A 13,638-nucleotide genomic window follows, 5' to 3' on the forward strand; every position below is an offset into this window, starting at 1 on the left:
GACAAGGCTGGGAATCCCGTCTCCCCACACAGCGGCCTTGTGGCACGTCCCTCCGTGCTAGGTCTGGAGACCTTACCGAGGTAGGATCGAGGGCCAGAGGTTGCCCCCAGGCTGTCTGTTCGTGCCCACGAGGCTGTGCGGAGGCACCGGGCTCTGCTCTTTGCACTTGTCAGTCCTTAGTGCACCTTGTCCACACCCATGGGATCCAGAGGCCGGTGTGGAGGGAAAACTGCCTGCAGTGTCTCTCCGTTCGGGCACAAAGGGACATGTTGCATTTTGTCAGGGTGATTGCTGCCTCAGTGTGTTGATTACCCAGTGGAGCATGTTGAAAGTTCTTCCCAGCTGCTTTTCCCAGGCCATAGGTTTTTTGCTGACAGTGAATGTCCAAGAGAAGGAGAGTGGGCTGGAACACATCAGAAAACTGATCATCTTTAGTCGTGCTAAGTAAAGCTCTAGACTTGTAAATGGGTAGCAATATTATTATTGCCTTAATGTTATCACTTAATGCTCAGAAGTTTTAGGGGAAAGATGTAAGCCACACTCCTGGTGCCTAGTGCCCAAAGGGAGCATTAGGATAAGCAGAGATCTTTCCTCCTCTGACAGTCCCACATTAACACAAAAAATGGGGGGATCTGTACCTTTTTTGGAATGTGGGAAGGAAGGCTGGATGCACCTGGGTCTTAAACAGTTCCCTTCATAAACATGTTCCCTTTATGCAGTATAATGTAGTTGCCCCATTCACTTGGATTTGACCCTCACTTGCTCTTCTGTAACAATGTTTATTTAAACAGATCTGTTTGAAGATATTTCAAAACATTGCTGTTTTGAACACTAGGGTGGAAAAGACTTTCTTGAGGACTCTTTGGAAGCTGTTTATGGAAAAAGGCACTTGAAGCAAGGCCGTGGGGCTGGAAAGCACAGTGGCTGGGAGGAGAAGGCAGCAGGGAGACTGTGCAGAGGTCAGTGAGGAGAAACAGTGAGGCAGCTGCTAGAAGAGGATGTTTTTCCAAAGCAGTCTTGATCTCTGCTCTCTGTCACTTTTTATTGTCTTCTTGTTATGCTTTTAGTAAACAATGGAGTCAGACATAAAAGAGAGTGAACATTTTAAAAGCCAGTTTAAGGCTTATCAAGAGCAACAGCAAAAGCGGCTGCAAAACCTAATGGAGAAGAAGAAGGAAAAGCAGAGCAGCCTGAAGGATGATAATGGCAACACAAAGGAGGTTTTCAGAATCCCAGATGATCTAAACCTGCTTGAAACAGGACAGCCTGTAAATGAAGATGAAAGCAAAAGGTAAATGTGTAGCAGCACAGTTCCTCCAGGAAGTCACAGAAGCATATTTTGTATAGGATGTTATGAAACTCACATTAAGTTGGCAGAACACTTTCTGTCTTCACATATTGGGCTTTCATTATTCCAAAAAGATTCACTCCCTCCCTGGCATTTTTATCCTCCTTGTGTTGTGCTCTTTATTATCAGTGTTTGGCAAAGGAGGAGTGGAACAGGGGGGTTAAGGGTGATATGCTGGAGGTACTATCTGACAAAATCCAGTCATTCAGGCTCACTAACGTTCTTGGAAGTGTTGATTAGGTCCTGCCCAGCCTTGCTAACAAACAGGTGCCCTATATGAATCATTTCCAAAGGCAAATAAGTGCAAAGCAGCTAATGGGAGCAAGCCAAAGTCCTGCAGCCCAGAAGAGTGTTCCACTGGTTGTCTTTGCAATGTAGCCTCATTTAGCAGATCAGAAGACAGCCAGCTATACAGGAGGGTCTCATAAACAGAGTTGTCTCCTGGTGAAGATGCTTGACAGGGTTATACAAGGTAGGGCTTAAAATCTTACTGGTAACAGGGGTTTAGGTCTTATCTCAGCCACTGGGGTAGTGTCTGGATTACCAGGACATTGGACATTCTGATGTGGATCTCCCTTGATCTTGGTTTTGAAGCTGAGTGCATAATTAAATTTATTGGAGCAGAAGTTTGAAACCCCAGCTCAGATGATTCATCTTCCTCCTAGGATAGAGTCAGTCTTTCCATCTGAACCAATTAATATTTTTTTTGTACAAACTAGAGCAGGTCTGAAGTTGGACACATCCCAAAGATGCAGCAGTTACTGCAGTGTTGGCTGTTCAGGGATTTGCTCCCTCTCAGTGGTGAAGCCAGCTGAAGAAATTCCTGCTTCTGCTCCACTGCTGCAACTGTGCTGATAGAGTTGTTTGGTGGAAACTGGACTTGCTTTCTGGGGCAAGGGACTTTTCCCTCAAGCCATTTCAGTGATCTGGTTTATAGCTTAAGTGCCACAGACTGTTTTATTTGGGCCATGATGAGATGTTGGCCTGTGATACAGGGGCAGGAAGGAGGAGCAGGCAGCTCTGCCAAAACCAGCAGATCACTGGTGGAAAACCACAGTTAGGGATATACCTTTGAGACAGGTTCCCCTCCCAGATTCTCTTGGGAGGAAAGGCACCTTAACCAAAGTTTATCAAGCCACTAACCAGGGTTTATTCCTCCCTAAATGCTGAACATCCCTCTGTGAAACTGTGCGGCTCAGCTTGTTTCTGAAGCTCGCCCAAGTGCATAAGCTGCAGCAGAGCTTCTGTGAGGATGCAGGGAACCCAGGAGGGAACCACTGACACATTCAGATGCTTTTGGGAATGTGTCCAGGCTGCAGAGGACATCTTGTGTGGAAAAAAAGGAGTTCACTTCCCATAAACTAATGCTCTCACCTTTGCATCATATATTGTCTTCTTCGCACATAGCCCCCTCGCTGTGGCTTCTGATCTGACCTCTACCAGCTGTCCTCTCAGTATATAGAAGAGTTAGAAGATTGCTATGGAGATCTGGGGTGGGTTTTTTTTCTGTTCTTTTATTTGTTGTTTTTATTTTATTATTTTTAATGGAGGGGCAGACTGATTCCCACAGTGTGGATGTGGGTTTGTCTGGTGGGTTAGAGGAGCTCAGACGCTCCCATAGCACATCCTGGTGCAGTGTGTGTGCTCTGGGGTTCTGAGCACAGGAGAATCCCAGCAATTCTCAGTTGTTTATGGTTCATTAGTTTAGTTCTGAGTAATTCTGTCACTTACCTCCATTTTCAGTGGCACTGACTGTTAAAAATCCCTGTGTGACAAGGTTTATCTGAGTTGTCCTTTGCTTATTTACCTCTGCCATCCAGCAGAGCAGAGCAGTTATGAGTGAATCAAATCTGGGCAGGATTTGCTTCTGGAAGGGTCTCTCCAGGATATACTTTGCAATATTCCCATGACAACACATTAGAAACTTGTTCCAGAGTGACAGGACTCCATATGGCCTGCAGTGGCAGTGATTTCAGCACGTCAGTGTTGTTTATAGCTTGGAAAACATCCTCCTCTCAGAAGTCTTCCTTCCTCTGAGCCTTGGGAGTTCATTTTTCCTTCCTCTTGACCTACTCCTACATTTTGTCTAAGCAAGTGTTTAGCTGACATGCTTGTCTTTCTGCTTTGTTCTTTCTGTAACTTTATCCTTCCTGTTCTGTTTGGTATATTTAAGATTAACTGATTCTCCCCATCACATGGAGAATCTGTAACAGAGTTGGAAAAGACACTTACCTGGATTTCAGACATAGGTCTTGCCTGCAAGCTTCCCCTGGTTGTTTCCCTCAACTAGAGTGAAAAGGGTTACCTTTCGGCAGCCTCTTTCTTTTGGCTGGCTTTCTGTAGCTGAACCACTTGGGTGGAACCTGCTACCTCATCTGTAACTTGTAGAGTTAGTCTGGGATGGGATGGAGAAGGTTCTCAGAGGAAACTCCAGCTCTTTGCAGTTAGGATTTGTGTCCTTCCCACTGCAAGTGATTTTTGTCAAGACTTGGAAGCCAGCTCTGAGGAAGACATCACTGATCAGGTGTGTTAAGGGCTTAGAAACTTTTATCCATGTTAATTCTCTAACTGTTAAAAATCTTCCTGTCCATGTGCCTCTAATTAAATATGCACAGGTTTGTTGCTGACTCCTATGAGTGGTACATGTGGGAATAACTTAGTTCCACTGTTTCTCTGCTCAGATTGCTGTTTTCTTTCTTCTCCTTTGTAAACAGCTGCCTTTGATCTCCCTTTGATTTGCAGCTTTGAAATAAGTGCATTGCTTAATTATGGATTATGAATTGTGTCATAAATTCACTGTGCTGTTTATGGCAGGGCTCTAAGGAATCATTTATTCTGACCTGTACCTGTGGAGTGTGCATTTAAAAGCTCCAAGGTCCAGCTGGAGCAAAAAACTTGCTAAAACTTCTGAACAGAAAAGATGTAGGTGACTATTGAGATAGCTGACTTGTCTTCCTGTAGCTTTATCCCAATCTCTGTGGTCATCCAAGCTACCTACTCCTGTTGTAGTCTGGAGCAATCACTCTGTGGCCAAAGAGGTGGGACATTGTTCCAGATTAAGTCACCAAAGTGTAGACATCCAGGCTCACACTGTAGATAATAAAAACCTAGGGGTCAATTAATCTGGCTGGGTTGGGTGTCTTGGGGTGTCTGAGATGCTGTCAGGAACTTCCACATGGGAATAACAGGTAGGACCCAGGAGTCCTGCACCCTCCAGCAGCAGCAGGTGGGCAGCCCAAATGGCACCTGTGTGTGCGTCACTGAACTGAGTCCACTCATCAGAGCACTTAGTGGCAGTTAAGAGAGAGATTGATGCCACCCTGCAGCAGCAGTGGGTCTGCAGGCAGTACTGGTGGTAATTTTGGGTTTTGTGGGTATTTTGGCTTGTTGCTCAGAGAGGGGCACCCATGTCTAGGTATGCAGTGGGACCCCACCCTGAAACACAGGTAGGCTGGGAAGCTCAGGTGGAAAGAGTCAGGCAGAATGGGAACCACTGACTTGAGCCAGTAGAGTCTCCACCACAGCCATATTTACCAAAGACAGTGTCACTGCAGCTTCTATTAGCACATTTGGTTTCTTTTCTGGGGAAAGGAGACAGGTTCATTTCTATTCTGAAAGGCTGCTGTCTGGAGGAGTCTGGCTGAAAGGTATGTCTGAAGTTGGGGGATATTAGTAATTGTTTGGGTTGGTTCATATGTCCACACATGGGTGGCAGGTACTCTCTGAGATGCTCTCCATTCTCTGCCTGTGCCCCAGAAGTTCTCCCAGGAATGCTGTGGGGTGCCTGCTGGCCATGGGGAGCTGAGATGATCCTGGAGCATCTCAAATAGATTCTTGAGTATCCACAATGGAATTGAGCCCCTGAGGCCTTAGCTTCTCGTTTTTACATATGGAGGAACCATCATGTAAAAGCAAACAGATTAAAGTCACTAATTCTCTGAATATCTTAGAGAGATGAAACCTGTACATGTTACTAAATACACTGAAGAACAGGAGAAGCAAGGCTGTTTCCCCCCACTAAGAAGGCTTTTGATAATCTTTGTTTCTAAATGAATTCCAAAAAGCAACGTGAACAATGCAAACTGATGCCAGTCCATTCTCTTGAGGTTCCAAGAAAATCAGAGGAAGGACAGAAGAAATTGGTCTCTTGTGAATTGCTGTGAAGCATTTCTTTTGAAATAAAGAACCTCAGCAGCAGCTTCTGTAGCTGGTGCTCAGTTGGCTTCCTGGCTTCAGTAAGTATAGAAAGTAAAGCCTGAATGCCAGGGATGCTGAATGGTCAGCCTGCCTGGTTTCCTCTAAAAAAAAAAAAAGACTCAGTGAGAAGAGAATGTTCAGTAGGCTCTGGAGCCCTGGAAAGATCCCTGTTCTGTGATGTTTTGCCCCAGACAAAGAGAGGAAGTGCAGACTTTTTGAGGAAGAAAGTAGTTAACTGAAAAAATCAGATTGTTAGCTTGTGCTCTGATCTGAGGTTCAGGATATTCTGCTTTATTCAATAAATTCATTGCTTCCTTAGGGCGGGGTATCTGCAAAGGTACACAGCCACGGTTACGAAAAAAAAAAAAAAAAGACTCAGTGAGAAGAGAATGTTCAGTAGGCTCTGGAGCCCTGGAAAGATCCCTGTTCTGTGATGTTTTGCCCCAGACAAAGAGAGGAAGTGCAGACTTTTTGAGGAAGAAGGAAGTTAACTGAAAAAATCAGATTGTTAGCTTGTGCTCTGATCTGAGGTTCAGGATATTCTGCTTTATTCAATAAATTCATTGCTGGTAAGCTCAGCTCATCCAGCATATGGTCCTTTCAAGATTTTATTTCTGGAAGCATCTATTTGAAGCACATGACAGTGACCTTTGCCATCATGGCCTATTTTTTCACAGGTTGCTTGAAGCTGAGAAGGAGCAGCTCCAGGATCAGCTTCGAGAGGTCCGAGATGAGAACTGCAGGCTGTACAAACTAGTGACAGACAAAGATTTTGAAATAAAGCAACTCCAGAAAAAAATACAGGAGGACAGGTTGGCTTTGTCAGGTAAACACAGTAACTTTGTATTCTCACTATGTTTGTTCCAGTGTGGGCTTGATGCTGATGACAGTAGAGGTAGAACAGATTCCTTGAGAGCTCCTGGCAGTGAAGTATCCATGGGACATCTCTTTACCTGCTTTATGCTAAAAAAGAGTATTTCAGTCATGCTGTGATTGCCTCCTTTTCCACTCCTGTAGTAAGCTTCTGCTTAGGAGGTACCCCAATTCAGCTCTCAACTGAGACACTTTTTCTCTGTTGTAATTTGCAGTAGCACTGAAACCACTTGGCTCTGAACTTGGAAAATACTTAAGACACTTGGGTGTAGCTTTAGTCAACACTTAGAGTTGCTACCTAAAATTGTCAGGGTCAAAGCTGACACTGTTTGGCATTTGCAGATTTTCCTAAACATGTCTCCCCCATGTGAGGAGTCTCATTAGGAGACTCATTGCTTTATTTGCAGAGGAAGTTCCTCACAATGGCTTGACATGATAACACTTACACATGGAATTATGTGCATGCTTCAAGTTCTGTGTCTTTCCTTCAATTTCATGAGCTGCAAAATATGAATACCAGCACTCCCTGCTTTAGAGAGCTATGGAAAGGACCAAGTGACTTCTGGTATTCAGACAGGTCAGACCTAAGGTGAAAAATATTGTTAATGATCCTAATGTGGCCCTTAAAAGAAGTACAGTGCTCTTTAGGGGTACACAGTGATCTCTGCTCCTCAGAGATCTGCTAACTTGCTACTGTTGGCACAAAAATTGACAGGCCATAAAAATAATACTTTGGACAAGTTTTGGTTAGTGTCAGAGAGCAGTTTTTCAGCTTTCGCTGCTGCATGGTGTAAAGTTCCTTATTCGGGCTCCTTTTGTCTGAATGCCTGCATTCAGGCACACGCACGATGCCGGCTTGGTGCAAAGTCCAGCTTCTAAAGTGACGTTGGTGTCCTTTGAAATCTGAACCGTGCAGCCTGCACGTCCTCCACCGGGTGCCACTGTTGTGCAGGAGATCAGCCATAACCGGGCTCGTGCAGAAGGGGGAAACCAGCAATAAGCAGAACTAAGTAACAGTGAAATTACACCCTAATTCTTAAAAACAATCTGTAGCTTGTATTAAGGGGAGATGATAAACCATTTCTGGGTCAGGACCAGGAGCCAGTTGCAGCTCCTTTGCCAGCTTGTGGCAGTTTGCCCTCTGCCTCTGTCTTCCTTATCTACATGTGGCAAGAGACTGACCCACACTGCATGGGAACTGGAAGTTTTGATTAAATGTGTGAAATTTAAATTAAAGATCATCACATGGAAGCACCAGCCTGGCTTTGGGTTAGTTTAATCCTTACTTTGATTCAAAGCAGCCAATATATACCCCGGGGAAGCTGTGGCTACCCTATCCCTGGCAGTGTTGAAGGGCAGGTTTGATGGGGCTTGGAGCAACCTGGGCTGGTCTTTAAGGTCCTTTCCAACCCAAACCATTCTGTGATTCTGTAATTTATTATGAAAACAGAGAAAAAAGTAAAAAAAAGTAGCTTCTAGATGAGAAGGGAAACACTTCTCAGATGGAGGGTTAAGAACAGTGGAAACATTTTTAAAGATAATGAATTATTTTTTTTTCTCTACAGTGTTTTTGAATAATGACAGAGGGTCATATTCTGTTGTTGTCTGGATTCTGCATAGCCCCTTTGGTGTCTGTAGGGCTTTTATGGGACTCAGAATTCACGTAAGAGCAACCTGTCCTCCTTGCATCTCACCCAGGTTCTTGAGTATAATCTTCACAGATGTCAGTAAGGAAGTCGTTACTTCAGAGCACTGAAGGAGGATGAAAGAGTTAAAAGGAGTGACAACAGCCAAGTTCAGTCTCTGTATATCTCACTAAAGATTTGTTATTGCAGGCTGATACTCACTGATACTGGCACTAGAGGTTTCCATGGACATTTTCTGCAATTATATTGATTCTGCACTTGTGTGACAACTTTTCATCCCCTGCGTGATGTTAATGAAAGCCAAGTGACACACAAGCCCATCCAGGGAATTGCTTTATTGGTGACACTAATCAAACCCTCTCTGATGAAGAGGTGAATGATGTCTCTGTTTAAAAGAGCAATTAAAAGAGTCATATAGTCATGCTCCATGTAGAATTGCAAGGGATATATAAATAGGCACAATGAAATTTCCTGGACGTCATCCAGGACCCAACTGTAATAGTGTCCCTGACCTTTTAGGACAGATGTCTAGAAAAGTTTGCATCTCTGTTTCAAGAACTCTTCCAGTAGTAAACAACCAGTGCAAACTAGAGTGGTGTCTTTTTCTGTTACATGCTGAAAAAACCTCTTCATAATTGCCCCTCACAGCAATGAGCAGAAAACACCTTTAGCCTTTCTATGTAGTAATAATGTTGCTATGACCACTGTGGTGGCCTTCTGACATGTGGCTGATGCTGAAGTGTGCAGTGTGGCTTTGCTAGCCACAGTGGGATGCTGACTCAAAGCACCAAGCAATCCAGCTGGAATCACTGACACCTCTTTTCCCCTACTTGTTCATTGAAGTGCCTGGCACAGCTCTGAGAGAAATGGATTCAACAATAAAAGTACATTGTGCACTGGATAGAGAACAAAAACGTCATCTATTCAGAATCTTGCCTGTAAGATATGTCACTGGCTTTTATGTATATTTTTCAGGGGCATCTGGTTTAGCTGGAGATGTGGTAGCTACTAAAATTGTTGAATTGGCCAAAAAGAATCGTGAGATCACTGCTGAGGCTGAGAGGGAAAAAGCCAAAGTGAAGCAGCTGAATAACAAAGTCAAAGAGCTGGAGAAAGAAGTGAGGCATTTTTCTTGTTCTCTTTTTGCATGCTGAAAACATAGAGATCCAGGTGGTGGGCTAGAGGAGGTATAGAAGCTGCATTTAATTCACGTCCCCATCTTGAATTTCCTGTTCATCCGTGCTTGCTTTGAGTCCATGTAATTGCTGTCCATGCTAGGAGACAGGGACATGTGCCCTCAGCTGTTGCCATCTTTGTTGAACAAGAGATACAGCTTCTCTAACAAACTTAAAAAACCCAAACCATTCTGTGATTCTGTAATTTATTATGAAAACAGAGAAAAAAGTAAAAAAAAGTAGCTTCTAGATGAGAAGGGAAACACTTCTCAGATGGAGGGTTAAGAACAGTGGAAACATTTTTAAAGATAATGAATTATTTTTTTTTCTCTACAGTGTTTTTGAATAATGACAGAGGGTCATATTCTGTTGTTGTCTGGATTCTGCATTGCCCCTTTGGTGTCTGTAGGGCTTTTATGGGACTCAGAATTCACGTAAGAGCAACCTGTCCTCCTTGCATCTCACCCAGGTTCTTGAGTATAATCTTCACAGATGTCAGTAAGGAAGTCGTTACTTCAGAGCACTGAAGGAGGATGAAAGAGTTAAAAGGAGTGACAACAGCCAAGTTCAGTCTCTGTATATCTCACTAAAGATTTGTTATTGCAGGCTGATACTCACTGATACTGGCACTAGAGGTTTCCATGGACATTTTCTGCAATTATATTGATTCTGCACTTGTGTGACAACTTTTCATCCCCTGCGTGATGTTAATGAAAGCCAAGTGACACACAAGCCCATCCAGGGAATTGCTTTATTGGTGACACTAATCAAACCCTCTCTGATGAAGAGGTGAATGATGTCTCTGTTTAAAAGAGCAATTAAAAGAGTCATATAGTCATGCTCCATGTAGAATTGCAAGGGATATATAAATAGGCACAATGAAATTTCCTGGACGTCATCCAGGACCCAACTGTAATAGTGTCCCTGACCTTTTAGGACAGATGTCTAGAAAGGTTTGCATCTCTGTTTCAAGAACTCTTCCAGTAGTAAACAACCAGTGCAAACTAGAGTGGTGTCTTTTTCTGTTACATGCTGAAAAAACCTCTTCATAATTGCCCCTCACAGCAATGAGCAGAAAACACCTTTAGCCTTTCTATGTAGTAATAATGTTGCTATGACCACTGTGGTGGCCTTCTGACATGTGGCTGATGCTGAAGTGTGCAGTGTGGCTTTGCTAGCCACAGTGGGATGCTGACTCAAAGCACCAAGCAATCCAGCTGGAATCACTGACACCTCTTTTCCCCTACTTGTTCATTGAAGTGCCTGGCACAGCTCTGAGAGAAATGGATTCAACAATAAAAGTACATTGTGCACTGGATAGAGAACAAAAACGTCATCTATTCAGAATCTTGCCTGTAAGATATGTCACTGGCTTTTATGTATATTTTTCAGGGGCATCTGGTTTAGCTGGAGATGTGGTAGCTACTAAAATTGTTGAATTGGCCAAAAAGAATCGTGAGATCACTGCTGAGGCTGAGAGGGAAAAAGCCAAAGTGAAGCAGCTGAATAACAAAGTCAAAGAGCTGGAGAAAGAAGTGAGGCATTTTTCTTGTTCTCTTTTTGCATGCTGAAAACATAGAGATCCAGGTGGTGGGCTAGAGGAGGTATAGAAGCTGCATTTAATTCACGTCCCCATCTTGAATTTCCTGTTCATCCGTGCTTGCTTTGAGTCCATGTAATTGCTGTCCATGCTAGGAGACAGGGACATGTGCCCTCAGCTGTTGCCATCTTTGTTGAACCAGGGAGTTAGGAGAGGATTTCCATCAATTGTAGTCAGAGAAAGTTTTATGAAATACCAATTAGGAAATTCACTTGTATTTGAAGCACAGAGGCCTTTCTAGCAGTATGGCAATGATAGTTTTCTGGGGGTTTTTTTTGCCTGTGAGAAGAATCAAATTTCATACCATTATTTAGATCCCTACCTCCTTAATACTAACCATGAATTAGCACTTTATTACTCCAAGCTCTATTCATCCACATAATGAAAGCTGTTTTCTGCCATAAGTACTTCCAGAGCTGAGACAGTTGCAAATCTTCACTCAGTCAAATATCTTTTTGTAATTTAGTACAATATTTTATATATGGTAACCTTTCACAGGAATAATTTTATTCAGGTGACTGCTGAAATTAAAATTAGAAGCCCTGATGCCAATGTTTACTTGGTTCATTGGCTACTACTGCACTCCCTTGCACAATACTTGTAAAATTTGGGATGATTTTTAATGCTTTGCTTCCTTAGAAGACAACAATGGATCAATAACATTCATCATCCTGCCTGACAAATGCATTTTTAATTCATCATTCACAGTCACTGTGATCATGAATGATGCATGGATCTGAATGCAGCTTCCTGAAAGATCAAGAAATGGTAGATTGAATTTTCTGAGAACTCCTGCATAGATCCAGAGTGATCATGTCAATCCAGAGAGGTCTGGTCAAACAATTGGCAGGCTGGCTAATTAAAATCAGGCTTAGCTGTGGACCTACAAAATCACAGAAGTAGGGGACAGAGCCATGAATTATTTCCAGAAAAATCAACCTGCTTGTAATCCCTTACTGCAGAAGTTTAATTACCATTATTCAAACTGAAACTTAAAATACTGTCAGACATTGACCCAAAAGAAAGGACCACAGACATTTCAGGAAAGGAAATCAAACTCAAAGCAAATAGTAATTGCTGGTCAAAGCAGAGGGGGACACTTTAGATGTGAACTAATCTGACTGTAGACACCAGCACCATCAAAATCAAAACCAAACACAGCAACCTGTTCCATCTGAGGTGAAGATGAACCATGGTGGGAACCCCACTGAGACCATACCCTGCTCCATGGTCTGTATTTTCTCACAACCTCATCTGAGGTGGCTCTTCTCTAAAGTCCTGGTCAGTGCCTGAGTTTGTGGATTGTACTTGTTCAGTGGAACTATATGGAGCTATAAAAGATGGTTAAAATTAAAGCAACGTTTGGCAGTGGGAGGTATCTGTGGAAAATGTTGAGTGATGAAAGAGAAAAGAGCTGCCACAGATGAGACCCTGCAGTGATTCACATCTCTGTAGTTACTCTTCAGCTGAGCTGGATCCCTGTCTAGACAGGCTCATCTTTTCCCACTGATTGTAGAAAGAACCAAGGCCATTGAAGTACAATTCAGTTGCCCGCACAGAAGCATGGAAGTACAGTCTGAGGTGTCACTTGACCTCTCAGGCATCCCTGCAGGGCTGTTAGATGTGACAGGACTGGCAATGCTGGTGCAGCAGCTTGGAGGCCTGGTAGGTACCCTCAGATGCCTCAAATGGGATCATACACCTGTGGGTGGGCAGCAAAACTGAGTCAGCAGTCAGTGCATCCACTTGATAGATGAAGGTTTCTACTGCACAGTTAGCTGAGGCCTAGACTGCCCTGATTGTATTGAGTACACTCCATTCTTTAGTGAGAGACCCACACAGAAAACAGGGAAAATGTTAATTTGTGAGTTTGAGCCTCATCTCTTGTCTCTACTTCTAGATGCCTTAAACTCTGCTAAATGAATTGTGGCAATGGTACCTTACAAATCCACCACAATATGTCCATTCTCCACTGGAAGATGCTGTTATTTTACATAACCTTTAGCTTTTTGCTTGTATGAAAGCTGAAAAATATGTAAATCAGCAGTGTTGTAGCATGACTGTGTTCCCACAGACAACATGGAAGCAATGGAGCAATGTGAACAAAGACTGCAAAAGGATGTTTGCAGAAAAGGTCCTCAGGATTTGACCTAGCAGCTGCCACCACCAGCTGAAATTTCTCATTCTCAGTCCATTGACTAAAAGAGTTTATGAGCTGCACAGAAGAGGTGGCTTAACCATGGATGTACTTGCAGAGAAGGGGTAACATTACAGCTGGGTCTGAGAAATACTCCCTGTTCCCCCAGATGTCACTTTAAAGAAGCAGCTATTCCTTAGGGCCTTCTTTTACTCAGGGAAATAATCAAGATCTTCTGCCCACCTCAAAGAATGAAGCCTTAGCCCTTTAAAGCTACACTGCCCAGCCTTTCCAGCTCCTAATTCACTTAATTCCAGTCCAGGAAGAAAGCTTTGCAGCCTGAACATGGGACATGATAGAGGAGGAGGGGTTAGGTGCCTGCCTTCCTAAACTGTGGCAAGCAGTGAGGCATTTTCTTCACAGGTTGAGAAATACTACCTTAGAGCTATCCCATCTAGAGCAAAAGAGCTTTAACATCATTACTCAATAGTCATTCCTCCTTATAAATTCATTTGGTGAAGAGAAATATGTACTTCTTATGAAATATCCAGTGATTTTCCTGAAGAGTGGGTAAACTAGCATCCAGAATCCAGAGAGGACATCCTGACCTGTACATCCTGATATGTAATGTTTTCTGTTTGCTTGTGTGTGTATATATATAT

General features: G+C 43.2%; 1 protein-coding gene across 1 annotated transcript in view; it reads left to right on the plus strand.

Moving 5' to 3' along the window:
* Positions 1–1,073: 1,073 nt before the first annotated feature.
* The window catches only part of CCDC13 (coiled-coil domain containing 13), a 32,855-nt gene continuing 20,290 nt past the window's right edge, over positions 1,074–13,638 (plus strand). Inside the window, exons 1-3 of the mRNA XM_009994563.1 lie at positions 1,074–1,291; positions 6,223–6,371; positions 9,040–9,182. Coding sequence (XP_009992865.1) covers positions 1,074–1,291; positions 6,223–6,371; positions 9,040–9,182 — 510 coding nt within the window. The remainder of the gene's footprint in view (positions 1,292–6,222; positions 6,372–9,039; positions 9,183–13,638) is intronic.

Source organism: Chaetura pelagica, unplaced genomic scaffold (genome assembly GCF_000747805.2).
Source record: "Chaetura pelagica isolate M959 unplaced genomic scaffold, ChaPel_1.0 scaffold130, whole genome shotgun sequence".
Classification (NCBI taxonomy): domain Eukaryota; kingdom Metazoa; phylum Chordata; class Aves; order Apodiformes; family Apodidae; genus Chaetura; species Chaetura pelagica.